At 53.9% G+C, this 27,974-nt stretch overlaps 2 protein-coding genes across 7 annotated transcripts; one reads left to right on the top strand and one right to left on the bottom strand.

The window, feature by feature from the left end:
- Nucleotides 1–143: 143 nt before the first annotated feature.
- On the bottom strand, nt 144–15,762 carry LOC115945861 (lysosomal alpha-glucosidase-like). The gene is made up of 20 exons (XM_034065212.1): nt 15,656–15,762; nt 8,792–9,317; nt 8,472–8,617; nt 7,233–7,398; nt 6,689–6,785; nt 5,623–5,742; nt 5,297–5,415; nt 5,096–5,227; nt 4,292–4,402; nt 3,389–3,502; nt 3,161–3,245; nt 2,691–2,808; nt 2,214–2,347; nt 1,959–2,110; nt 1,685–1,833; nt 1,459–1,600; nt 1,168–1,266; nt 875–1,039; nt 654–800; nt 144–425 (listed from the first exon to the last, which is right to left on the bottom strand). The coding sequence occupies exons 2-20, from the start codon at nt 9,305–9,307 to the stop codon at nt 363–365; spliced, it is 2,775 nt and encodes a 924-aa protein (XP_033921103.1). The 5' UTR covers nt 9,308–9,317; nt 15,656–15,762; the 3' UTR covers nt 144–362.
- On the top strand, nt 14,041–27,956 carry MAFK (MAF bZIP transcription factor K). Of its 6 annotated transcripts, none has more exons than XM_034065211.1 (3): nt 14,041–14,187; nt 21,785–21,864; nt 23,048–27,956. In XM_034065211.1, exons 2-3 carry the CDS (start codon nt 21,829–21,831, stop codon nt 23,480–23,482), a joined length of 471 nt encoding a protein of 156 aa, XP_033921102.1. In that variant the 5' UTR covers nt 14,041–14,187; nt 21,785–21,828; the 3' UTR covers nt 23,483–27,956. The 6 variants fall into 6 exon arrangements, with proteins under 6 accessions (XP_033921102.1, XP_030901456.1, XP_030901453.1 ...); XM_031045596.2 differs by lacking the exon at nt 14,041–14,187 and adding an exon at nt 19,230–19,377; XM_031045593.2 differs by lacking the exon at nt 14,041–14,187 and adding an exon at nt 19,567–19,789.
- Nucleotides 27,957–27,974: the final 18 nt, after the last annotated feature.

Here is a 27,974-nt window from a genome sequence, read left to right as displayed (position 1 = left end):
TTACAACTTCAACGAGTTGTGGAGTCTATCTGCGCATCAGGAGGACTGAGATCAGATAAAACTGGGGGACATCAAAGCAGCTGTCATCCCCCACTCGCATCCCACCCCATGCCCTCATCCCATCCCCATGTCATGCTCCCAGGACGAGTTCTCCACGTGTCTTTATTGCAGCAGGGACTGCAGGCTCCCACACCACCCATGAGCCTCCCCTCCAAGGCTCCCCATCCCCAGCCTTGCTGGGGGGAGCCCATGGTGACAGTCCCCACCGCCTCCTTCATAGCAGCATCCCAGCTTCAAGGTCTGGAGCACCGAGCATCTTCCAGACATCGATGGCTGGGTGGGGGTGAGCCCCAGCCCCCTGCTCACAGCCACTGCAGGGAGAAACCCTGGTTGAGGCTAAGACCGAGGCTACTCACAGTGAGAACCTGTGGGAGGAGAAGAAACATTTTGGGGTACAGCCTCAGCCTGGGGATGTGGAGCATCCTGTCCCCTTCCCAGCCTGCCTGAGCTCCATCCCCCAAACACTGACATGGCAGGAGAGCCACCTCCTCAGCCACCAACCTGCCTGTGGCCCTTAGGGCTAGGAGAGGAGGGATGGAGACCCCCAAGGATGGGGCTTCCCCAGGACAGAGCACGCTGGGATGGGGCCATACCTGGTTGTCCAGGTAGGAGAAGGGCTTCTCTTGGCCATTCAGGAGGACCTTGCTAGGTGGTTCTCGCACCCCAAAGATGCTCAGTGTGCCAATGGTGACTTCAGTGGCCTCAGCGCTGGCATGGAGGACAGTGGAGGTGAAGATGTTCTGCAGGAGGGGACAGCATGAGCTCAGGGTGCCTGGGTACCATCAGACCCCCTACCCTCCCCATTGCATCCCACCTGCGTGACATTGAACACCACATAGGAGTAGCTGCCCTGCTCAAAGGTGTCCAGGCTCTCTCCATCATCCCAGAAGAGATCCCCCCAAGCAGTGCCACTCGAAGACAAGGCCACGATGAGGTTCAAGGGGTTCCTTCGGGTTGCCTCGCTGGTGGTCGCTGGTTTCTAGGGTTCAAAGACATGGGTGCTGTAGGGCTGTGAGCACATGGGATGGGGGTCTGGGAGCTCAGGTGCAGGACACACACACACACATGCTGTGGACAGCCCAGGGGAGGTGATGGATGGGTGCTTACCTGGGTGGGCAGGATGGCACCCTCCCGGATGTGCAGGTTGAGGTGATCCAGGGGGGCTGACATCTTCACCATCTCCCCACTGCTGTTCATTGAAGAGCCCTGGGCAGGCAGCAAGAGATACAGGTATGAGGGGGTCAGGGGCACAACACAGGGCTTTGGGCATGGGTCTGGGATGGAGCAGCCATCCCCACCCCTTCCCCCATTAGGGAATGCTGGGCTCGGCTGTGGCTTCCCATCAACAGACCCAAGATGGTCAAGCAGGGACCATCCAACCCCAGCCAAGCTCCTCACCGTGTAGAAGTCATACCACGTGCCTCGAGGGACATAACCTGTGACTGAGTCCACCCCAGGATCCAGCACCGGTGTCACCAGCAGGCTCCGGCCCCACAGGAACTGCTTGTCCAGCCCCAAGGTGGTCACATCCTGGGGGAACCTGTGGTGGGATGGAGATGCCGCTGGGATCAGCCACTTCTCCATGACCCAGTGTCTTCCCAGCTCCTGGTGGGGATGCTCTTACTCAAAGAACAAGGGCCGGGCGACTGTGTCCCCTTGCAGGTGGGCACGGTGGAAAAGGGTGTAGAGGAAGGGCAGGAGGGAGTAGCGGGTCAGCAGCACGTCCTTCATGGCCGTCCTTGCTGCAGGGCTGAACACCGTTGGGTCCTGGGCCTGGGGGAGACAAGGAGAGTCATCCCCATCCCCAGCCTCGCCAGGCATCCCCACTGCCCCTGACCCGCATCCCACATCCTCCATCCCACATCCCGCATCTCACCCATGGAATGCCTTGCCCTGACCTTCTCGTTCTGGGTGTTGTGGTTGCGAGCGAAGGGGTAGAAGGCACCGAGCTGCATCCAGCGAGTGCACAGCTCCTCCGAGGTGCTGCCGGAGAAGCCGCAGATGTCGGCCCCGACCAGTGGGATGCCAAAGAGGCTGAAGCTCAGCAGCCCTGAGGACAGGGACAGGGAGTTTCCGAGATGTCTCAGAGCAAAGGGGAAGCTCAATGGAGCTGGAGGTGCTGGAAGGGAGGACCTGTGTGGTCTGCCACCCACCTGGGATGGAGTAATACATGTCCTTCCACTGGCTCCGGTTGTCACCCAGCCAGTGCCCTGAGTACCGGCCCTGGCTGGGGAAGGTGGAGCGGGAGATGACGAAGGGGCGCTTCCTCCGGATCTGGACCAAGGCACTGGGAAACCACAGGGAAGGACAGAGGCAGGAGGTGAGAGCAGCCCCCCAAGAGTTCACCTTAACCCATAATAGAGGAGGTAGAAGTCAGCACCATGGCAGCTCTGCAGTGCTAGAGGGTTGGCCAGAATACGGCAAAGGCTCAGTGCCAGGACTGGCTTCATCCCCCATATGCAGTGTCAGCTTCCCTCCTCTGCTGGGTTATCCCATCCCAGAGGCTGTCAGCAGCCACAGCATTTGCCCTTTGGGTCAGGCACTCAAATCCCCATCTTTTCCCTACACAGCTGTGAGCAGCAGGATTTCATCCCATCCCCAAGCCAGACAAAAGCGGGATGCTTGGGTACCTCGCTGTGGCTTTGGCTTCCATCAGTCCATAGAGGTTATGGAGGTTGTAGTGCACCGAGGCTTTCTGCTTTGCGGAGGCACACACTGTCTTTGCAGAGAGGGAATCCCCCAGCACGGCTGTCAGGAGGGAGAGATGCTGTCAGCACATGGTGAGAGGGCTGCAGGGGATGCAGATCCCTCTGCCCTGCTTGCTGGCTTTGGGGCATCCTTCCTACCACTGCCAACCACTGCCAAACCAGCACTGAAAGCTCATGCAGATGGTCCTACCCTGGTCCCTGACATGGGCTGACAAGTGTTCAAGGGTTGGGTATGGATACTGGCACATGGAAGTGGGATAGAGACATTCAGTGTGTGAAACAGAGATGTGATGTCTCTTAAAAATGGCTTTTCCCTATCACACCCGCTGGCCAGTGATCTCCAAGCACACTGTACCTACCAGCACAGCCCTGTATGTCATCTCCTTCCTTACCTGGTGTGTAGGGTGGGCTGTCGAGCTCTCCCGATGGGCAGCCTTCTTCAGACCCATCCATGAAGTTGGACGGCTCATTCATGTCCTAAGCAAAGAAAATAGTGGAGCAATTTCAAGGGGGAAGTTTTGGGGATTTGTGGATAGAGTGGAAAAACTGCATTTGAAAGGAACAGATGGTGTGAGCAGAGCTGCTGGCACGGAGTGACATGGGGGCAAGGAGGGACTTACGATCCAGAGGCCATCGAAGGGTACATGGGCATGGAAGCGCTGCAGGTTCTCCAGCCACCACTGGTGTGTGTCCGGGTTGGAGAAGTCTGCGAAGGCAGTGAAGCCAGGCCAGACCTGTGGGGACATCACAAAATGATGGCTTCAGTGAGCAAGTGGTTTGTGGGGTACCAGCACACACAATGGGGTACTGCAGGGGTGTGAGCATCCTGGAAGAACCAGGGGTGAAACAGTCAATAAACTCAGGCTGACTGCTTTGAGTCCTGGATGCTGCATGCACAGCATCCCTCCTGCCTCCGTGGTACCCTGGAGCATCGGGATGCTGAAGACATCCCAAGGTCTGGTGGGCAGTGGCAACTGATAGAGCAGTTGCTCTGCCTCCCCTTGCATAAGCCCTGACACCACCTAGGCCAGGGATTGCCATGGAGAGGCCATGATTTCTGCACACTTTGCTTCATTTGAGGAGTTTTAGCTGATTCATTTTTCCCCTTATTTTCAGGCTACGTTAAAAGCTTCCTCCTTGTAGACAGCAAGGGAAAACTGGTGGGACCAAGTGGCCAAGGGGAATACTGCAGAGCAGATCCGAAGGCACGTGCCCATCACAGACAACCTCCCCTCAGCCCAGAAGCAGGAAGGGACAGAACTCAGATGACCAGATTGAGCAGAACTGCCAACTCCATTCAGCTCATATGACACCCACGGGCTCCTCTGCTGGGGCAGGGGCTGACTCTTGAGGGTGCTGGAGAAGCCAGGAGGTGACACACAGGGGTGAGAGCTGAGCCAAGCCCTGGCAATCATCCCGGAGAGGTCCCTTGGCCACTTGTCTTTCCCTCCAGCGTGGATGAAACCCCAGCCCTGCTATTGCTCAATGCCACAGGGCTGGGATTTCCCTCCAGAGCTCCTCACCTGCCCGATGAGCGTCTGCCCTTGGGTGGTGTTGAGGAACAAGCCCCGTCGCAAGCCTTCATCGAACGGCCAGTAGGAGCCATTGGGGTTGGTGCTGCTGATGCCAGGATCCTGGGGATGGAGCAGAGTGTTAGTGCCATTCCTGGCAGGCCATAGCCTCTTCCTTGTGCCAAACTAGTGTGATTCAGAGGACAACCCAGACAGCTCACACACGGTGGCTGTTTCCCCCAAGGGGAACAGAAACTTGCTTCAACACATCTAAAGCACCACTTCTGCAAGGCCCCAGGACCCATCAGGGTGTTTTAAGAAGGGGGGGATAAATGCAAGAAGTCTTGTGCTTACGCAAGAAATGTCAGGTCACAGATGGACTTGGGATACAAGGGGGAGTTCAACAGGGAGGGAACACAACCTTTCCCTCCCCAGGACCCCCAGCAAGCAGCACCAGTACCCCCTTCCCTTGTGGAGGGAAGAAGGGAGACCACAGGCAGGTCATGAGATCCCAGCACTCATGCGGATGTGAGCACCACGAGTTAAACAGCCTGACCCGCAGCTCCTCCATCCTTTCACCCATGGGGATAAGGGCATCCCTGTGCTCCCACAGCAGAAAGGAGCACAACACAATAACCTGACCCATGTCTCTGTGGCCCCTGCATGGGGGTGGTTTCCAGTGGCAGTTCCAGTGGGGATCAGTCTTGGATAAAAATCCCTGGGACTGGAGATGACCATGCGCTTCCCTTATGCCTCTGTATCACATCCTAGCTCTGCAGCCAAAACAGCACAGGGGGAGAGGAGAAGAAGGGGTACCAGGATCATAACGTAGTGCTGCCCGTGCTTGTGCAGGTCTTCCACCAGCGACGGGAGAGAGGCAAATTTCTGGGAATCGAAGGTGAAGTCCCTGTACCCGTCCATATAATCGATGTCATTCCACTGTGCATCCTGTGGGACAGAGGCTCAGGGATGGGTCATGGAGCCTGGAACCCCCCCTGCATAGGTCTGAGGAGCTACCTGAGGGATCTGGTAGTTCCTCATGGCTCTCACGGTCTGCCAGGTCTCATTGCTGGATCCATAACCCCAGCGGCAGAGGTGGAAGCCGAGAGCCCAAAAGGGCGGCATGGCTGGGAAACCTGCAGTGGGAAAGCAGGAGCATGGATGGGGTGTCCCAAGAGAACAGCAGCATCTCAAAAGGATGGGAAGGGGAGATGGGGGAAAGGAGGTGACTGCTGACCCCTCCCTCACTGGGAAGGCTGGGGACAGTGGTGAAGCTGGGGTGAGATGGAAAAGGGGCACAGGGAATGTGCCAGCAAATGGCCACACTGGATGCAGGCACTTACCTATCACCTGCTGGTACTGCTGGATGACCATGTTGGGATCGGGCCCCAGGAAGATGTAAAAATCCAGCACCCCCCCGATGGTCCTCCAGGTCAGGCCTGGAGCGGGTTGCAGAGCCACCTCTTTGGTGATGGGAAGAGAAGAAGACAGTGACTACTGGGGAGCAACCCCCAGACCCTGACCCCCCATGGCAGGGACCAGGCAGCACCACAGGCAATGGAACACAGAAATCCCTGCCTTGCGCTTAGCGGATGCGAAATGGGCATCTGGAGGCTTAAATCATCACTGGCTTACGTTGGGAGGTTGCTATCTTAGAAATCTGCTATTTAAGCCTAAACTGCACCATTCTCCCAGCTTCCACTTAAAGACCAAGCACATGCAGGGCTTACTTTCACATCCTCCTGCAAAACCCCCTCCTTAGTGAATCAAGAGCTACTTGTACAGGTGAGCAGGTGGGAGCAAGAGCTTTCCTAGAAGGAAAAGGAGAGGGCCCTCAAACGTCAGCTCAGGTGGCTGCATCTCGCAGGAGCTCCTGCTGTGGAGCATCCCTGCACTAGAGCGAGCGCAGCTGGAGCTATGAGAGATGCAGTGTCACAGCATCACCCCAGCTGGCTGCAAGCAGCGGCTGCCAGGGGGGACACGGGTGGTTGCCGGTGCCATTCCCAACATGGCAGGAGCCCAGGGGAGCTGCTGTGTTACCAGCTGGCAGATCCCACAGCTGGGAACAGCGCGGGTGGCAGATGGCATCACCGGCTGCGCCCTGTGCCACGCTGCCAGGCCTAGGGGCAAGGATGTCATGGGTGGAGGGGGAACGGGCACAGACCCACACACAAGGGACTTGCTTTTCTGATGGCAGCTGGGTGTGTGGTTAAACTGCTCGGCAGTTGCTAAAGAGCCTCGCTGTAGCCAGGAAACAGATGGCGATGCTCAATAACGGAGCTATCAAACCACATCTTTCCCTTTCATGGCTTCCTCTTGCCCCAAGTTCCCAAACCGGCCACTCCAGCATCTCCCATGTGGCCCCACCTGCCAGGGACAAGCTGGTCTGGGATGTCCCAGATCACCTACCCATTGCGTTGCTGTTGAGGAGGAAAACCCCGTGAGCATCTCCACCTTCCTCCATCAGCAGGTAGAAGGGGTGAGCACCGTACAGGTTGAACGATCCCTGCAAAGAGGAGGTGATGGCTGAGAGAGAGCAGCTCTGAGGCAAAGCAGGAGAGCCCCCATGTCACCAGGGATGAATGAATGGCCCCAAGTTGCATCTGCTGCTCACACAGGACAAGGTGAGGGATAAGGATGGTTTCAGAGCTGGGAGGCTGTTTTGTTCTCACAGCTCTGGGGCTGATAGCGAGCTGGGCTGGGCGAGGGGGAACCCTGCCTCATCACAACATGTTGCATGAGCAGCAGGGTGGAGCAGAAAGCACTTGAAGTGCCAAGAGCCTTTTGCAACTGCACTGAAATCCTCCTGGTACATGTCTGCTCGCCAGCCCTGACCACCCCCTGCCTCTCCCACTCCTGCTGCCCACCCCCTGATGTGCTTTCCCAGGGGGGTAGAGAGTGGTACCCCCTCTCCTCACCCCCTGCATCCCCATGGGGAGGGGGGAGATGGTACCGTGGGAGACACATCGCGGGCCCACAGCGTGAGGGTGCTCCAGTCCATGCTGTGCAGGAGGGGGCCGAGGTGCTCCCCCAGCCCGTAGAGGAACTTCGACGGAAGCAATGTGGATATCTGGAGAAACTGGTCAGCGAAGATCAATGGGGCCACAGTGGTGTTGAGCCTGCCGGGGTGACATGGAGAGAGAGAGAAGGTCAGGAGGGTAGATGAGGGGTGACCATGAGGGTTAGTGGGCCACTATGAGGAGGCAGATGAGGGGTGGATGTGACTGGTGATTGTGAGTGGGCAGCCATGAGGAGAGATCAGTTTACCCTTAGGGATATGGATTAGTGGTGGATGTGACAGTCCTCAGGTAATGGTTGGGCTCAATGATCTTAAAGGTCTTTTCCAACCTAGTTAATTCTATGATTCAAGAGAGGAACCTGCGATCCATTGGGATCCATCTGCCCATCAACAATTGACCCCTTTGCTCTCGAAGCATCCCAAGGGTTGTTGCAGCATTATGTGTCCCACACCACATCCAGCCCCAACACATTGGCCCAGGCAGCAAATTCGGGTCTGACTGGACATGAGGCACTGCCTGAGGCTGAATCAGCCTGACCCAGCAGGGCACAGCCTTTCCTTTGACACCAGAAGTTTCCACCCAGGTTATTGTTAACCATCAGTGGTGGTGGGGTTTCTCAGCCTGCTGTTGCTGATAAGCACCTCTCAAGGATGGACAACAGGCACCAGTACACAGGAAGAAGGAAGAAGGATGGGATCCCAAAACACCCTGGCCATACATTGACCAGCTGTTGGTGCTCACCAACAGCTCAGGGTGGGCAAAGCTTTGGAGGTGACTGAGCAGTGCAGTAAAGCAGTCCTTGTCCACAGAAAGCCTGGAGCCGTGTGTGTCCCTATTGCTTGGACAGCCAGGGAAACCCCAAAACAGGGTGAAATAAGCAAAGCCACAACACTCTTGTGGCCCTTTCCCTGAGCCATCAGGGTACTGGGAGGTTTTAGGATGGATGCTGATCCCACCCAGCCCTGCCACAGCCACAGCAAGAGCGTGGCCAGCCTGGGGGGGGGGGGGGGGGCAGAAGCCACATGCTGCATGGAAAGGTGAAAACAAAGAGTAATTATTGGCTGGAGAGCTTTTAGTGTGGGAATTCCCTCTGGGAATGATGCTGGAGCATGCCTATGGTAGGATGAGCTTCCCCCCACCCATTGCAGGACGCGGAGGAGGTGGGTTCTTACAGCACCGTCCCTGTTGCTCTGCGCCACAGCACCACACCAAAGGGATCCCAGGAGAAGTTCAGACTGTAGATGGGATTTTCTGCTTTCTTCATTGCCCGAGGAACCTCGAGAGGAACCTCGTACCGTGGGTTGGCCGCATCTGTTATCTGCAAAACAGAGAAAACATGCTTTACAGACCAGCAGAGCAAGAGGGCAAAGGGTTGGAGATGCTCATTGGCCCCATACAGCCATGTCTGGAGCACAGTATCTTGCAGGCTCTGCCTGAGCAGGGTCACCTATGGAATGGAGGGATGCAGCAGAGCAGCCAGTGGGAGGCTCACCTTGATGTGCAGCCGCGTGTCCGTCTCAAACTCCACATCCAGCCTCAGCATCTCGATGTCCCGGGGGTAATAGGCCTTCTCCCGCCGCACCAGCAACCCCACCATGCCCAGTGCTGTCTGATTGAGGCTCTCCAGGCTGTAGCTGGGGAAGTCAGGGGGGTAGAAGCACCAGGGCACCCCTCGCTTGCCCCCTGCCGGCGGTGGGCTCTCGATGAAGCAGCACCCTCGGCTTTCACAGAGCTGCTGTGTCACCACCACGCGCCGCTCCGGGTAGCAGTCAAAGCGGTGGCTTTCGGGTACGAGGAGACACTTGGGGGGCACTGTGGGTCGGGGCCAGCCCACTGATACCTGCTGCAGCACCCAGACAGTGATGGCGCTCAGCAACACGGCAGCCACCAGCAGCCCGCTGCCCACCCAGCATGGGGCCAGCTTCCCATGGCCGGTGGGTGCTGGGGTACCCCCTTCCTCCTCCAGCCGGCATGCTGATGGCTGCGTCAGCTTCTGGTACGACTTCATCGTGCTGGTGCTGGAGTGAGGGGGAGAAGGAGGCAAACATCAAGGAGAGGGAATAGGGGAGCTCACTGAGCCTCAAGGATGGCTTTCCCATTCCTGGTGCCTGTGGTTCAGGCAGAGCCTGCCCACCTTGGCACCTTGCACAGTGATGGTTGTGCCCTTGGCTAAGATACATGCAGCAAACCTGGCAAAGGATGACTTTGCCAGGGTCGGGTGGACCTGACCCTTCTGGAGTGTGGGGAGATGCTGCCCTATGAGTCTTTGACAGCTCCAAGGAACAAGGCAGCATCTGCCTGCTCTGGGGGTTGGCAGAGAGGCCCTCAGGTTTTCCCCAGGTCTGAATTTATGGGCTGCAGCATTTCTGGAAGCTGCAAGCAAAACCAAGCTCCTTCTGCACATGGGAACAGAGCTGTGGTGCTGGGAGCTGCGGCTCGGAGGTGCAGAGCATCCTCTGCCATTGCCCAAAGCCCTGAGTCAGAGCTTTTAGCCCCAGCAAGGGCTGGGTGAGGGATGGCAAGGAATATGCAGTCAGTCTTTGCCTCCCACAGACGGACCTGATTTTCACAACCCCTTAGGCAAACATCCCCTAGACCGTAAGCAAAGGAGACCCCCACGCTCCTGCTGAGTGCCGGGGGCAATCTCAGCACCTTAAATAAGAGACACAACTTTCTTCTCTCCATCTCCCTCCCCAGCCATAAGCACTCTGACCCTGCACACCTCCTCCTCACTGCAAAGGCTCAGCGAAACGCCTCTCTCCAAAAGGCAGCTTTTATTCCCCGACACCACAATGGCTCAACCTGCCCCGGCCTGGCTCCGAACCCTTATGCAAGCGCCGGTCCCTTCCCCACGCGTGAGTCCCCCGGGGTGGGAGCACCCACCCGGCATGCGAACCGCGGGGTCCTCTCCGTGCCACCAGCCCATGGCCCCATGCTCATGCGATGCCACCCCGCAGCCGTGGCACGCAATGGGGGACCGGGACACTCAGCGCCTGCGGCCGTGGGGTCCCCATCCCTGCCCGGGGGAGGCAGCGCGGTCCGGGGTCCCCCTGCCCTGGCCCCGCTCCGGCCTCGCCAGGCGCTTACATACACGTGTCTCCTCTTGACATTGTGGCTCCGGGCGGGCAGCGGGCAGAGGGCAGGCAGCGGGCAGGCAGCGGGCAGGCAGCGGGCAGAGCTCTCAGCCGCCGCAGCAATGCCTGCTCCGCCGTAAAAACCCTACGAGACGCCCGGTCCTACCGCTCCTCTCTAGTAGCTGCGCCTCCACACACGCCTCCCAGGACGCTTGCCAGCAGCCTGCTTGCTCCTCTGGTCTGTGTGCTTCGTATTTGTGTGTTTTAATACATATGTATCTACACGTAATGTCGCTCGAACGCCACGAGGTGCAGATTATGGGGGATGAGTGGTTGTTTAGGTTTTTCCCAGCCTGGATGCACTCAGGGTCATAGAATCATAGAATAGCTCGGTTTGGAAGGGACATTCAAAGGTCATCTGGTCCAACCCCCTGCAATGAGCAGGAACATCTTCAAATAGATCAGGTTACTCAGAAGCGAATCCAGCCTGGTCTTCAATGTCTGCAGGGCTGGTGCATCCACCACCTCCCTGGACAACTTGTGCTAGTGTTGTACCACACTCATTATAAAGAATTGTTTCCTCACATCCAGCCTTCTAGTTTAAAACCATCTCCCCTCATCCTATTGCAATAGGCCCTGCTAAAAAGTCTCTCCCATCCTTCTTATAAGCCAAATTTCAGAACCGAAAGGCTGCAATAAGGTCTCCCTGGAGTCTTCTCCAGGCTGAACAACTCCATCTCTCTCAGCTTTTCCTCATGGGAGAGGTGCTCCATTCCTCTGACCATTTCCATGGCCCTCCTCTGGACCCATTCCAACAGGTCCATATCTTCCTGTCCTGAGGACTCCAGAGCTGCATGCAGTACTCCAGGGTCTCAAAACCCAGACTATTAATGTTCCCTTTCAGGGTAAGAGCACTGCACCCAAAACAGCCTGAAAGAGGTGCCTGTGCTGAATCCAGCACCATGGTTTCAGGGAACCATGATGCTGGATGTGATTTGAGCACACAGGTGGGCTAGACCCAAAACAAAGACATTTTGCCATCCAGGTTTCCACCAGAGGTTCTTTTTCCTATGCACTCCTGTTCACCCTTCAGTGTCCATAACTGCAGGAAAGCCCAGGCTTTCACACTCTCAGGGGACTGGAGAGCTCTTCATTGTTTACTATAAAGGCCATTGCGGTCTAAAGGTCAGCAGCAATGGACAACAGACCTTTGGAGCAGGGTTGCTTTCCACTGAGAATTGAAACGGAAAGTAAGAGCTGTTGAGAACAGGGCAATTCACCCAGAAACAGGATTTCAGGCTATATAACATCATCCCCCCTCCCCCCCCCCCCATTCCATATGCAACCTGGCAAACCCATGTTGTTGCAAAGACCACAGAAAATACCTCGGTTGTGGTGAGCCCCATGCATGGGTCTGTCACCACAGAAGGTAACACCCCACCCAGGATACAGCCAGCCCATCCCTCCTGCTCTTGCAGACCATCATTGCCATGCTGGGGACATTGGTGGCCCAAGGCTCCCACCACCAGCATCCTGGTACTTGGTTGTCTTGACTCTCTGAGCCACCAGGATATAAATGAGATCTGGAGACAAACCTCAGAGGCAACAATGGGGACCATAGGGATGGCTGGAATCTGCCCTCCAACCCCAAGCTCACCCTGTCACAGCGCCCAGGGCAGGTTTTCAGCCAGAGTCTGCAGCTCCAGGAGAGGTGGAGGCCAATGCTGCTGTAGTCACACTGGGTGGAAGCTTCATGCCACCACCTGGGAGCTTTAACCACCCTCATTGCTCCAGTTCCAATAAGAAATAGGGGTTTCTTAACAGCAGGGAGGTGCACCTGCCATGCAGCCATGGGGCTGTGCCAGATTTGGGGCTGCCCATGTTTTGCAGCTAGGGTTGTGCAAAGGGAGCAGTGAAAGACAGGATCTTACTCAAAGCCTCAAGTATGGCCCTTAGGTCTTCTCAGATGAGGTTATTTGCCCCTGAGGCTGGAAAGCACAAATTGCATGGGGCAGACGCAGACCTTCTAATAGAGTTATGGTATGGAAAAATGAAAGGGAGCCCAGTTTCGATGTAGACAGCTGGGTTTGGGCAACCGCTGGGTTATTACATGGTTTTGGATGTGTTTTCATCATTATTGGATGCTCCCAGGATCCAACACGTCTGGGATCGCTGGGGTCAGGGTATTGTGGTAGCAGCTCTCACAGTTGCACAGGGAAAGAGCAAGAGCTTAGTGTGGAATCTGGCTCCAGGTCAGGATCCGGCCATGCTGCAGTGCTCACGGGCTCTGAGGCCCAACCGGGATGATGAGCCCTCTGATGTGAGGGTGCTGAACACTCCAGGGCTGGTCTGGGCTGGAGGGAACCTGGCGGTTGGGGGGAAGTGGATGGGGACACACGCACCGGGTCACAGTGCTTGGCGCTGCACACCTTGGTTATGGGAACACACACACACACATATACATACATATACACACACATGGTCACAGTGCTTGGCACTGCACACCCTGGTTGCAGGGACACATGCACACATACATACATACACATAAACATACATACACATGTACGGAAAACATCAGGTTACAATGCTCGGCGCTGCATAGCCCAGTTGTAGGGAGACACACAGTCTCACACAAACACAAATACATACATATGTACATACATATATACACACACACAAAAAACACCGGGTCACGGTGCTTGGCGCTGCACACCCTGGTTGTAAGGACACACACACACATATATATACATACATATTCACACATACACATGTATACATACATATACATGCATAAACACATACACATGCATACATACATTTCCACACATATACATACACACATATGCACGTATACGCACACATATACATATTCACAAACATACATACATATACATTCATACACACACATATACATACATACATATTCACACACACATATATACATACATATGTACACATACATACATGTACATACATACACACACATATATACATACATATTCACACGTACACATATATATTCATACACACATGCATACACACATATATACATACACATACATACATATTCACACACATACACGCATATACGCATTCACACACATGTATACACACATACATATACATACATATTCACACATATACATATATATTCACACACACATACATGCACACATACATATTCACACGTATACATATATATTCTCACACACATACACACATATATGTATACATACATATACATACATATTCACACACACATACACCTATGCATACATATTCACACACACATACATACACAGATATATATATACATACACATATACATATACATACATATTCACACACACACATACATACACACATATTCACACACACACACATACATACATACATACATAAACACGTATGCGCACACACACACCCAGGATCACGGTGCTCGGCGCTGCGCACCCCAGTACGTGTATGTTGGGAGGTAATCACGTGACGCTGCCACCCCACCCCGCTCCCCGCGCCCTTCCCCATGAATGAACGGCGCGGGGAGGGGGCGTGGCCTCGGGGGTGGTGACGCGCCTGTGGGGGGCGGGGCCGGGCGGGGTGACGCGCACCGTGACGCGCCATGCCGGAAGCGGCGGGGGCGCTGGTTGGTCGGCGGCGCGGCGGGGGGGAGGGGGCCGCCCCGCGCTTGTTGTTGTCCGCGGGACTCGCAGGCAGGGACGGAGGGATCCGCGCAGCCGTCCCCGCCACCGGCCCCGCCGCCCCCCGCTGCCGACACCCGCCACGGGCGCGCGCGCGCCTCCGCGCCGGCGCGCAGGTGAGGGGGAGCCGCCCGGGAGGGGGGGGTCGGTTGGAGCTGGGAGGGGATGTGAAGGGAGCAGCGGGGGGGGGGGACGGTGGGGAGGGGGGGGGTGGTGTGTGCGCTGCCGGTGAGTGAGGGGGGGGTGTGAGGTGGGGGGCAGCGGCTCCGCACGGTCCGCTCGGGTCCGGTTGGGCGCGGCGGGCGGGGCGGCTGAGGTAAAAGTGCTGAGTCACCACCGCGCCGGGCACGTGGTGCCGCCGCCCCTCGCACCGAGCCGGGCGGGCGCGCACGTGGGGCCCCGGCGGGGATGGAGGGTGGGGGGGCACCGGGGGAGCCGCTCGGCTTGGCCGCAGCGGGGCGGGGGCTCGGCGGGACCCGCGGTCACACCTTCCCCAGCGTCCCGCCCGAAGGACGGGCCCGGCGGGTGCCGCCGCACCGAGAGGTCCCTTCGGGAGCGGCCGCGCCTGGGCGCTGCTTCCCTCCTGTTGTTGTTTGTTGTTGTTGTTGTTGTTCCCCTCCCGTCGGGGCTGAACGCGCTGCCTGTGCCTTTGAATGGCGCTTAAAATACATGAGGAAACCTGTTGTGACGCCGCGCGCCCCGGGGTCTAAAAATAGCTGCTTTTGTAGTACGGGAGGGAGCAGCCGGTGCCCGGCAGCGTGGCGGCGGCGTGCGGTGGGCACCGGGCGTGGCGGCGGCCTCGCTGAGCCGCCCTCTGCCCCCCGGACACACCGCTCCCGGTGCGCTGCGAGGCGCGGGTTGGGTTTGGGATGAAAGGCGGAGAGCAGCGTGGTGGGAGCGGGCTGGTCCCGGAGCCTGTGGGGGGGGGGGGGTGGAGGTGTGTGCGCGGTGGGGGGGGTAAGGAGGAAGGTCAGCAAACGGGGTAGGTGCTCTGTAGCCAAGCAGGGATGGGGCAGTGGGAGGGAAGGGGACGGTGACATTGTGGGTGCCGTGTGACCGTCTGGTGGGCGCTGGACGGTTTGAGGGTTTAGTCAGTGATGGGGTGGGTGGGGGAACCTCGTCCGGGCTCCCTATGAAGGCAGTGGTGTAAGGTGGGGAAGCAAATGGGGTGCGAGTGAGGGGAACTGAGATATCAGTGTGTCAGGGTCTGTTTCCTTCCTCCTCCTCTTCCTCAGGCTGAGAGCCTGCTCCCTTCCCTCGTGGGCTGCTCCGCGGAGGGTTTCTCTTACAGACTGCACTGAAAGCAGGCCATGAGGTCTCAAATTAGGAACGAGCCCCCTTTGGGCACAGTTGTTACAGAAAAGGGAAAGGCCTCCATTTTCACTTTCACCTGGCACCCACCTCCTTTGCTATCATAGTCCTGAAGCTCAGCCGAGGGTGGGGAGAGGGAGCTGGTGAGAGGAAAGTGTTTCCCGGGAAAGCTGCACGCCTTTTTGTTGCACTTCCAGTCCTCGCAATCCCTGCCCGTGGTGAAGCACAGCCCCGTGCCCCAGCCCAGGGGGGTTTAGCAGCACACGGATTTACCTTGTGGGGTTTTTACTCTCGCTGCTGAAACGGGTGCGTGTTGGTCCGGTTTTCCCCCCTCTCCTTCCGTGTGTACACGGTGCTGCCTTTGGAGAAGCCTTCCTCGTGCAGTCACTTCCTAGAGGTGATGGACGTCATGGTTGCCCAATGGCAGCGCACTCGGCTGCGCGACACCCGAGTTAACTCTGCTCCTACCCGGTGGAGGTGCTGAGTGGGGGTCCAGCAGCAACGGGGTGATTGCTGCAAGGTTGGGGCACGCCATGACTCTTGCCTTCCAGACACCCTGCCTGCTTGTGCAGGCTCTGAGCAGTCAGGGCTTTGTGCCACAGCAGCATTAAACGGTGTTGGTTGTACTGTGTCAGGCTCGTGCCCTGCTTCGCAAGTGTTTCTGAACCAGAGGCAGAAATGTGTTAGCTCTCTTTTTGTTTGCCTGTCAAGGCTAGTGTGCTTTGTCATGTTTTATGTCATTTCTGCGCCGTCACCCGTCTCGGCAATCTGTTGCGGCAAGGAGTTCAGTACCGCTGTGTGCCTCCTGAAAGGGAAAAATACAGATCAGCTTGATACGGTCTTATTTCCATCAGTGTTTGGAATATGATTAATGGGGTGGAATGCGCTGCAGAACTTGGTATTGAAAACCTCTAGCTGTGTGAGATGTCTGGGAAGCGAAGAAAGGACAGCTGGGAGCGCTGGCCCCCGCGGCAGTGGGGTTTGTGGGATAAGCTTGCTCACTGATCATTTCTGTAAACATCCAGCTGTGAAGTACTTGAGCGGTGCTAGCACTTTCAATTATCAGGAAGTTTCAGGCTCAGCACCCTGTAGAGATGAGCAGGCAGTTTCCACTTCTGTCTGAGCTATTGTTTCAGGCTGCCTTCAAACTCGGGCAAGTGATGGAGTGCTCTGTGACCATCAACACAAGAAATGGGGGGTGGGAACGCAGTAATGAGAGTGATTACCCTACCACTAAGCTCCCGAGCAGAGGGACAGGTTACATAGTGAGTCACACTGCTTTGCAGTATTGCAGGACCCTGAATAGCGATGTGCTGTGTTCCATTTTTAGCAGCTGATGAAGATGTCCAACTCGATGGCTGGCACGTGGGGTCAGGAGCAGTGTAGCTAGGAATCCCAATCACAGCTCTGCCCCAGGATCCGGCTGTGCATTCAAGCAAGTTATTTGTTGCTCAATGACTTAGCTTGGCTGTCCGGGGAGGTGCATCTCTGAGCTAGTGATGCTGAGGCATAATTCTGGTGTAGCTCTGTCACTGTGTTTTGTAAGCACGTGATGGAAAAAGTGCTGTATGCTTGTCAGTACTAGGGCTCGCTGCTGCATACCTTTCCCTTTCAGCCACCTCCTTGGTGGCATTTCTGAGGTGATGCACAAGCATGCCCTCTTGTACCCCGTATCCTCTGCTGCCTGGCCATGGGCTCTCTGCAGCATCTAACTGGATTGTTTACCAAACCACTGAAGGCTGTCTGATATGTGTCGAGGCTTCCCCAGAGAGTGCCTCAGAGAGCCGTGTCCTGGCAGCTCTCAAATGCGCTCTGAAGGTTCCTGAATCTCCACTTTGCTGTTGGATGCTGGTTCCGATCCATAAGGGAAACGGAAAGCTGGCCAGCTGGGCGAGGGCTGCATGGAGCTCCTCTAGAACAGTAAACAGTGACTCACCCCCTCCTTGTGTCTTCTCTCCCTTCATGTCAAATATATTGCCTCGCATATGCTTCTACTCTCTGATTCACACCATCAGCCCGTCCCTCCCCGCTCTCATTACAAATGACTGACAAGCGTCAGTCTGCTTTACAGGATGTGTGAAGATTGTCAGAGCAGGAGAATGGCTTCTTGAATGTTAGGAAGAAGGATGGTGCTCTGCCTCCCATGCTGCAACATGCTGGAAATCCATGTCATGCCTCTGAGCAGCAGAGGCACGGCCACAAAGATTGAAGCATCTCTGGTTCCCTTCACCTGTCAGCTCAGATGTTATCCTTGGTAGGCACTTCCATTTGGGTAGCGCTTTGGAGCTGGGAGTAAGTTGTGAATAGATGAGAAATTTAACTAAAATAGCTGCCTGGGGATTAAATCACTGCATTTGGGATTGAGTAAAGGATTCTCTGTGTAACTGTGCTCGGTGGCAGAGATCCCCATTGCCGCTTGAACCTCATGCTGTTTTTCTGCCCTCTGGAAGTCATCACTGGCCTGGCTGGAAACGAGGGTTGCATGTTTTCACTTTGCTGTATGTGTCTGAGGATGGAAGCTGAACACCGGCAGGGCTGCCTGCCAGGCTCTCATGTTCTGGCCATGGTTGTCTTTCAGTGTAGAAAGAGTTTTAAGATGCGAGTTCATCCGCAGTTGTCGGGTGTCAGCAGTGACTTGATAGTAATTCCTTAATACACACCGCGCTTTGAAAGCCCTGTAGCGTGGAAAGTCTGGAAGCTCATTCTGGCATGTTTTCTTCCTTAATTGCAAGCCTGGTATGGAAAGCACCATCCTACCTCTGCCCGACTCAGGCTTTCTGCCCTCTTCCCCTTTCAAAGCAAAGGAATGGCGATGTCTATAGATGGTCCAGGCCGAGACCGTCAGGCTTGGGATGTCAGCCAGAGACCTCCAGGTTTTTGGGAGGATGCTGCAAGAGACTGAGGAATCGAATGAGAGAGGGAGAGGGCGTTGGCAAGGCTGTCAATGGGTAACTATTGCAGAATTACAAGGGTGCTTTATGTAACACACAGTCAAAACACTTGCCTAAACACAAGTGTGAGCTGCACTGGAAAAGCCTTTGCCCCTTACAGTTGTATTACTACTCGCTGCTTTATTTATGTGGCGTTTGAAACGTGTCGTGCCGCTTACAGAGCAGCGATGTAATGCAGTCCTTGTTCCAAAAAAGCTGAGCTCCTAATTTTAGACGTGATGCAGCAAACGCAATTAAGAAAAGAAGGGCAGACATAGGGTAAAGACTAAAAGGGTTCTAATAATCAAATCGCAGGCAGGGTCCCAGCAGACCCTGTTTAGGGAACGCTGCTGGATGTTTGCAGGATGTTATTTTGTTGTGGGGTTTTTGTCTTCTATTTGTGGGAGATGTTGTGCTTATTTCAGTTGGTGGCTGAAGAGTCCCAAAGAATCCTGATGGGAATGATTTTGTAGGTGGAGAGATGGAGCCCCAGGCCCCGGAGGACTGTTGGTGAGGGTTGTGAGTGTTGTATGGGTTTTGAGACTGAACTACACCTGTGGGTTCACCTAATACAGAGATAAGACTCACCCTGGCACCTGAGCCTGTGTTTCCACTTGCACTACCAAATCCTGCCCTTAGGGTCAGGGCAGACCCCAGTCTCCCACCCTTGTGTGAAGAGGGCCCAACCTTCTTGCTCATCCCTGTGCGAGCAGCAGCTCTGGTGCAATAGGATGGATCCCAGTCCATCTCAGAGGGATGCTGGCCCATGCAGGGTGCAAGTGCAGATGGGCGTGCAGCACAAGCCCGTCCGCTGAGGAATGTGCAGGGTCAGGAGATGTAGCTTTGACGACATGGAGCAACAGGTGACCGAAAGGGGTTTGTCACATGGAGCCGGAGCATCGCAGGGGTGGCAAGCGAGCCCCACACCGACCCCAGTGGCGGCGACCTCACCGCTTGGCTCTTGTTTTCCATGGTATTTTACGTTTCTTTCCACCTCGGCACAGCCAAGTGGCCCTGTTCAGTTTTTCCATCGGCTGGCGTAGAAAGTGCTTTGAAGAGCGCTGGGTGAGGATCAAAAGGGTTTTTCTGTGTAATTGGTGGGTGTGACGGCTCTGCCGTCGGCCTCCCCCTCCTTTTTGACTTTCCTTTTCCGGTTTTAGCAGCGCGGAGTGCCGGCAGCGTGCCCCTTTCCTTGTAGGGATGGGGGCGGCGAGGGAGGGGGGGATGCCGAGGGAAGGAAGAGTTTCTGATGCTGTGGGAATGTGAGCTCTCAAACTCTGTAAACAGCTGGTGACTCACTGCATAACTATGGCACCAACTGCCTGCGCGGCTGCAGGGAGGGGGCTGCCGGCCGTTTCCTCTACGCACTGGCAGCGCCTCTGCTCTCCTGAACTCGCCGGGACCGTTGGGCTGAGACCAGGAGCTTTTTCCTTCCTCCTCCGTGCTAGCGCCTACGTCTGCGCCTCCGGCCCTGGAGGTAGGGGTGGGTGGCCATGGCCCACTGTGGAGGGGAAGCAATGGGGTCTGAAGGAGATCCTGCCTGCGCTCAGCCCTCCTGCAGAACACTCAGTGGGTCGGGCGCATCCGTGTCCCTCGGAGGCTGGGACTTGCTCCCCTGCGGCCCCGGTGAGGCAGGGGCTGTTGGAGGTGTTCCCAGGGTGGGGTTCGGTGCTGGAGGAGAGGAGGGAAGGGCTCGGTGATGCTCTAGAAAATGCAGCGCACACCAGTTGCTGTAAGTGGTCCATTCATCACAGAGCATCTTGGCTGTGCGCTGTGCGGCTGTCCTTGTCCCTCCTCCAGACATGGAGAGCTGTGCTGTCTCGGGCTTAAAAATAGAGAAGGCGCCTAAATACACTCCCTAATATCTAGGATATTATCTCACAGCTTTGCACTTAGGGGATTGGTTTTTTTCTCTCTCCCCCCTCCTTGCTCTTCATCTTGATCTTTACGTAAGTCGTGTGATGATGAGGTGTCTCGACTGATAAAGCTCAAGTGACAGCGGCGCAGGCTGAGCCAGCACCTTTACCCACACGGCTCCCACTGGTCCCCAGCCCCACCTTTGCCCCCTCCCCAAATCCCGCCACCCCCTGTTTGCAGATATGAATGAGTTTGTTTACTCTCCGACGACCTCGTGATGTCTTTGCACAGACATGACCTGAAGTCATTATTGCTTTTGGGCTTCTCTGTTTCCATGGCGACTGTCTCTGGGTTGGCTACTTTCCCAAGGTCACCATGGCAACTATCAGAAGGGAATCATGCTTGGGATGCTTTGGCTGGATTTTTCATGAATGATTAGGATGTGTGACACGATGCAGACGTGGAAACGGGGAGGGTTTGGGCTGGGCTGGGGAAGGAAGGAGGGGGGAAGAGGACTCCCGCCAGACAGGCTGCGCGCTCTGCGGTGCCGCTTGGGTGTGCATCGGTGGGGGGGGTCCAGTGCCTTGTGCTCTCCCCACTGGGGAGCCATAGGCAGAGGCTGTGATGGTGGCACGGCTGCGGTCGCCTCTCTTGCGGTAGGTACCAGACAGAGCTCTGTGCTGCCGTCACCACAGGGTGAAGGGTTCGGGTGGAGGTGCGGGCAGGTGGGATTTGGTTTGTGCAAGGTGCTGGTCGAAGGGGTGTAGTCTCTTGCTAAGGTGAGAGTGAAGGACAGTGTCTCGGTGTCTTGCTGTCGGTGGGCATGCCTCCATGTCACTGGAAGCATCAGGCAGGTCAGCTCTCGCAGCCTGGGGCTGAGAGGATCTGGAAGCAACAGTCTTGGTGTGTTGGGAGAGGTGAACTCCTGCCTTTGCTTTGTTATCGGGGTGGGGGGGCTTTTGTGTCTGTTGTTTGGGTTTTCTGGTGGCGTCTCCTTTGGGTGGGGACGGAGCTGGAAGCAGGTTACAAACCAGGCAGCTTCTTTCTGGGTTGCTGATTCAATTTCGAGCCGGGTTAATAATAATCAAAATAAGAATGAAGGGAGTTGTTGTCTTGTGGCTTTTCCGTGCCTTTTATGAGCAGAGGTAACTCTTAATCCAGTCCCTAATAGGCCATTCCAGGCGTCTGGGATTCCTCTGGAGGGAGGTGAGCGAGTGACTGGGCCTGGGAGGCCACACCGTGCACTCCCCTTGAGAAGGGGTGGTGTATTGCAAGGTGGTGCATGGTGGTTAGCCTAACTGCTGTTTACAGACAGGAGCTGGTGCACTTCTCCCCCCTCCCTGCCCTGTCCTTCCTCCTTAATCTTAGTGTAGTTAATAACAAAATATGAGGTCTTCAGCATCAAAAAGCAGTGCACTCGTCAACGCAGATTCCTCTTGTATCTGAATGGGGTAAACTGATCTCTGAATCCATCCCGGTGTTTTAAACAATGGTGTGGTTATTGCTTTTAGTGGTGGTTGAGTTGGGGGCTTCCACAATGTATTGGGTGTCTTCTTCCTGCCTTCACCTCTGACATTCATTCTTGTAACCTGAAAATCTCGTTTTGTTTTTCCAGTTGCAATTTCTGAGCAGTTTTGTCCGGAAGACTGTGCTCAGGTTATGACGACTAATCCCAAACCGAACAAGGCATTAAAGGTAGGGAAGAAGGCTGAGTGGGTGATGCTGGGTGGTGGGGGAGGCTGTCACAGAACAGTGCTTCGTGCAATATTAGTTATGCATGACTGTTCTCCTTCATTCTGAGAGACTCTTACAAACAGGTGCTCATACAGTTCCCTACTGTCTACAGGAAAAGTTAGGGTAGAAGGATACTGGTGATACCCAGAAAGGTGTCTGAAATCTCTGGGATGGCATAGAGGTATCCCAGTTGCTATCCAAGAGACTTTTGACTTAGCAGGTGTTGGTAGCATCCTGAAACAAGTGCTCCCAGGCCTGTCCATGAAATCTTTCTCATCTCAGGACTGGAAAGCACTGGGGAAAGAATGTGTTCAGCTGGTTTCTCTCAGATCCATGAGACAGTAGATGCCTCAGACATACCAGCTTAGTGGCAGTCTATGCATGGGTTGTACATGCATTGTCACAGTTCTTTTCTCCTGCCCTAGCGTTTCAATCCAGATGTTCTGCAGTCTCTGAAGAGACAAAAGGCTGATGTCTTAAAGGTTCTGCACTCAGTGATCTTAAACATCTTCTCTAATCTAAATGATTCCATGGTTCTTAAAAGAATTGTGGCAGCAAACCTGCTTGAGAAGAAGGCACAAGGCCTTGGTGTCTTTCTCATGTACTTCAGAGTCTGGCCTAAGCACCAGGAGAACCAAATCAGGCTGTGGTCCTGTGGTCAAAGCAGGGATTTGTTCACTGCTTGAATGAGAGTCTTCAGCAAAAAAGCCCCCAAATGCTGAGTTAAACCTTGCATATAAGTGACTAATTCTGCTTTTGAGATGCTGCACTGGTGTCCCAGCATAATGCTGGGAAGAGGTGTCATCTTTAGCATTCATAGTATGAATTCTGAGTCCTGACAAAGGAATACAGAAGGAATACAATCTGCTTGACATTTATCTCCTTAGAAATCTTACTATTCAGCTTATGCTGGGTGAGGAAGGCTCACTGCTTTCTCTGACTTAAGAGGGTCACCAAAACCCAGACGAGAAAGCAGTGCTCAGATCTCTGCAGGTGTTTAGTGGAATATGTGCTCTCTGCAGTGCTTTGGGGGTGTTTTCCAGGTAGGGCTGTCACATTGCTGAGGGGTGGCCTGTCTCTTTTACTGTCCAGAGCATCCGTTCACATAGGGTTGCTGCTACCCCTGTGCTGTTGGTATTTGCAGGTAAAGGAGGAGTCAGGAGAGAATGCCCCAGTGCTGAGTGATGATGAACTCGTGTCAATGTCCGTACGGGAGCTGAACCAGCACCTGAGGGGTCTCACCAAAGAGGAGGTCATCCGTCTGAAGCAGCGGAGGCGCACGCTGAAGAACCGGGGCTACGCTGCCAGCTGCCGCATCAAGCGCGTGACTCAGAAAGAGGAGCTGGAGAGGCAGCGGGTTGAGCTGCAGCAAGAGGTGGAGAAGCTGGCCAGAGAAAACAGCAGCATGAAGCTAGAGCTGGATGCCTTGCGCTCCAAGTACGAAGCACTCCAGACCTTTGCTCGTACTGTGGCGCGAGGGCCCATCACCCCGACCAAAGTTGCCACCACCAGTGTCATCACCATCGTGAAATCAGCCGAAATCTCATCCAGTTCTGTGCCGTTCTCAGCAGCCTCCTAGTGCCCTCGGTGGGGGGGAACTAGCAGCCTTTCAGAAGGGAGGGGATAAGGCTCTTATGCATTGTTCCGGAGTACTTGGTCACGTCAAGAATTGGCATTTTAACAATTCTCTTCCAAAAAGTGCAAAAAATAGGAGAAGAAAAGAAAAACGAGAAAACGAAAAACCTACCCCAAACCTACAAAGGGAACTTAACTGGTTGCTTCTGTCTGGACTCGGTGGCTCCATCAACCTCCTGTGTCCAGGATTTGAGCTCTGTATGCAGAACAAATAACAAGATCTGCTTCCTCCTTACCCCTGCCTCCCCCAAGCCCCTCTCAGCTGTGGGCAGCTTTCCAGCTGCGAGAAGATACCTGAGGAGCCTCCGGAGTCTTTGTGAATGATGCTCAAGAGCCAGGAAACAGATGGACTGTAGAAATCATCATGTGAGATGAATGTATGGGAAAAAAGAGTTTCCTATTGTGGCATCCTACTCCCTGTAAGAAGGGTTTCCCCCTATCTTCCCCGCTTCCACCTGATGTTATGAGGGCAGGGATATAGGCGTTTTGGATTAGATTTCATCCTGCTATGAGTGGATGGGAGCAGGAGGACGATGGAGACTAATGCTTGGGTCTGACCACACCCATTAGGAATAACCTTTCGTTTTCAATCCATGCTGTTAAAATATGGGAAAATATATCTATTTTACATATTTTAATATGCCCCATTACCTGTGTGGCCTGTAAGAAAAACAAGAACCAACAACTACATTGCAGCCTCCTTTCTTCCAAGCCCAGGTTTCCCGATAGCTGCTTCCCTAAGGTGTGCCTGTGAATTGGGTATATTTATGCAGTTTATTTCTTCCAAATGATCCATAGTCTTGAAGTAGCAGCTGCTTTATTGTTTTCTTTCTGGATTCCCTGAAGCTGATAAGGGAAGGAGGCACAGTAAATGCTGTGAAGAGCAGGGTGAAGGGGAGGAGAAGGGGAGATGAGGAGGAAAAATGCTGCAAGTATTACCAGGTGGAGGCAGAACTGGCTGCGAGAAGGTGGGACAGTTCTGCTGGGATCAGCACTATGAGAAGGGTTTTGTGCAGAGGTATTTCAGAGGGATGTTTTTCAAGCACTGAAGTGTAACTAAAGGGCAATAGCATTCAGACAGGAGGAGAGAGAGCTTCCAGAGCCTCCTCTTTGACAAAAGCATTGGCAGGTTAGCAATGAACATCCTAGCTGGAGAACTGGGCTCGCCAGTCTTTGACCAGAGAAGGGCTATGGGGAAGTTGGATGGGAGCTGGAAGAGTCTTCCTCTCCAGAGCACGTCAGGTGCTGAAGTTGGGATCCAAAGAGTACAGTGAATAACCCTCAGTGTTCAGGCAACCTGTGTGAACGTGACCCTGAAACTTGATGCTTTCTCTTGCCAATGGGTGGATTATCCCGAGGGGACAGGATGGAAAAGTCAGTGTGTATGTAGGGGACAGAGGAATTGGGATCGCAAAGTTGTTTGGATGGCTCTGAGCAGTGGTTTGGGAGAGGGATTTCTGGCTCGGCAATGGGCAGGAGGTGGGAAGCTGAAAGGAGCTGAAAAGCTGAATGTTTCCAGGTCACTGTAAAAAACAAAATAGCTATGTTGGTGTTCATGTGTTCTGTTGGTGTTCGTTTGTTTTCCTTTTTGGAGTAGGAAAGAAAAGGGACTGTGAGTTTTTGCAGGGCAGGTCAGAGGCTTGTGGAACGGACGATGCCTGTTGTCATGCAGGTGAGAAGAGAAAGAGATGGTTGAAGTTTAAAGATGAGGAGAAGAGCTTAGAGGATTTGGGCTCCAGAACAGAAAGCAAAGATCACGGAGAATTCACGAGTGTTTTGGACTGAAAGAGAATAATCAAGTGCCACCGTTGTTGCAAAGGGGACAGTGAACTGGCACCTGACATCCAGTGTAGTGTGTTGTTTGAGGCCTTGAATAGCAGTAGGTTTGTAGACATTTAGTGAAGCCCTACTTGTCTTTGGAAGAAGTTATCTTGCTTTTCCTTTTTTTTGTGTGATTTTGATTTCGTTTTTCACCTTGTCATCGGAGTCTCTGGATTTCCCAGGAGGGTCCTTTGTGAAATAGGTTAATGAAAAGAGAAACCTCAGACTTGGTTCTCGTTCAGTCCTCAACATCGACAGCCGTGACCTTACTGAGCCAGAAAGGGTGTAAGTGAAACGCTTCCCGAAGGCTCGTTCCCCCTGCCCAGATCCATGTGTTCTGGAGGGGAGCAGGGAGTTTCCTTCAAAGTGGTTTTCCAACACGTAGAGTTTGGATGACACTTAGCGTTACCTCATTTCTCCTCCACTCCCTCCCTATCTCCGAACAGGCAGATCGATGTCCTGTGTATCAGTACCAGATATTGACTCCCACAGCAGAAGCTGAGGAAGAGAAAGATGTTACTGTCATTTCCTGGTCCTCTCATGTCCTCCAGCTCACAGACATTGGAATCTTTCCCAGACCTTACAGGTGCCTCCGAAAACAGGCAAAATGGAGACTCCTGGCACTGTTGGGGCTTTAAATGAAAACTCTAATGAAAAAGGCCAGTTGACTTGAAAACGCCCAAATGCTTCCAGTCTTTCAAACAGCTCCAGAGCTCCATAACATTCCTGGCTAGATAGGAACACCCTCTGGCTGCTCTTGAACCCCGTGCCGGGGCAATCAGACCAAGGGAACTTGGAGGTCGAACTTGGTTCCATGGGGTCTTCTTGCTGTTGGAATGGGTTGAGAAACATATCTTTACGTGGCAGTTCCCTTGTGGCCAAGTGTTTCTTTTATTTCCAGTTCTTGGAAGGAAGGGTGCCAAAGGCTTGTCCAAGTGATTGCTAGTTTAGTGCTGGTAGGCACTTAAATCTCTGGTCACTCGCTAAAGAACAAGAGGCCTGGGTGTTGTTAAAGCTGTTGATACCATAGCCATGGTAGGTAATCCATATTGGATATCCATAAGGACCACGTGGAAATATTTAAAAGAGAGAGAAATATATATATAAATATATAATTATATACATTTTATCGTACAGATTTTTTCGTAAAAAAAAAAAGAAAAAAAAATTAAGTTTTTTTCCAAGTTTGATACTGTAAATCTTTATTAAAAAGAAATTGCCGGTCCAGGGCTCCCTGGGTGGTGACCTGGAGGGGAACGAAATGGCCTGGCTAAAACTTCCACAGAGGGATCAGAATTGCAAGGTAACGTTGGAGGGAGGAATGACCCGAAAGCTGTTGTGACCGTGTTGAAGACCCAGCTCCTCCACCCTGGAGGGTCCCTCCAGCTTGGGGTTGTCGCGTTGCATTCCTCTGGGGGTCGGTTTGTTTCTGTTGTGGTTTTTCTTCTTTTTGTTTTATTTTTGGGGGGTTTTCTTTGATTTTCTTGGGGTTTTTATTTCTCTCCGTCCTGCACTTGCAAGCCTGACACCCAGGGCCAGGCGGCGTGGGGAGCTGGCTGCAGCCTGTGGCATCCCCCCGGACCGTACCTCTCGCTTGTCTCTTTGCTGCAGTAGTTTGGATGCTGGGGGCTCCCTTCTCTGCCCCTCTTTCATTTGTGTTGCCCACCCCCTGCCATGCTGCTGAGGAGGAGGGGGGTCGGCTCTGGATTTGAATGCTGGGATCCTCTCCCCATGGGCCTGGCCTTGCTTGGGATGCTCCCCATCTGCAGCGTGGGTACCAAGGGTTGGGTGGGAGGCAGGAGAAGACGGAAGCATCGGGCAGGGACATTGGGAGGGACATCTCTGTTCTTGTGGATGTTTGCTGTGCTCTCTATTGGGAATGGGGAACCTTTTCCCTCCAGGGCAGCTCTAGATCCCTTTGAAGCAAGTCAGCGTCTCTGCTCTTGCCCAACTCCACTGTGTGCCCATGGAGACCGGGGTGACACCGGAGGAGGGATGAGGCGCTGATGGGTGAGCTGTGGCAGGGCCAAAGCCAGGCCACTGGACGGCTCAATCCCGGGGAGGAGGAGGAGAAGGTGGCATTTTGTTTTTTCTCTCTCAAATCATTTAAACTTCATTGTCATGATTGTTTTTATTTAAGAAAAAAGAAAACCAAAAAAAAGGAAAAAACAAAAAAAAGGAAAAAAAAAGGAAAAAAGATACAAAACCTTAAACCTTTTGTAACGTGGATTTGTTTTCCTTCGTCTGTATTTCAGTCTGCTGGGGTGTTTCTGTAGATGGTGGATACTTGCTTTCATTTTTTTAATGATAGACGTCTTCTGTTTTCAGTTGGTTTTGTTTTGTTTTTTATCACCAGCTCATTCTATCCTCTGTGGTTACTCAGTAATTTCATTTCAATATTTATTTTTGTGCTGCTTTTTTATTATAAAATAAATTATTGATATACCAAGCAATGTGGATTCCTGTTTGTAAGGCGGATAGCCCTGTGTATGTGTCCATTACTTTCTCTTGACAGCCACAACGTAATTTATTGCTGTAAATTTAGCTGCAGTGACTGGTTTTTTTGTACCTTTCCAATAAAGCATTTTCTGGTTTCAGACTTGCCCTGGTCTATG

Source organism: Melopsittacus undulatus, chromosome 8 (assembly GCF_012275295.1).
Source record: "Melopsittacus undulatus isolate bMelUnd1 chromosome 8, bMelUnd1.mat.Z, whole genome shotgun sequence".
Classification (NCBI taxonomy): domain Eukaryota; kingdom Metazoa; phylum Chordata; class Aves; order Psittaciformes; family Psittaculidae; genus Melopsittacus; species Melopsittacus undulatus.
The sequence above is the reverse complement of the archived record's forward strand: the minus strand, read 5'-3'. Positions and strand labels throughout refer to the sequence as shown.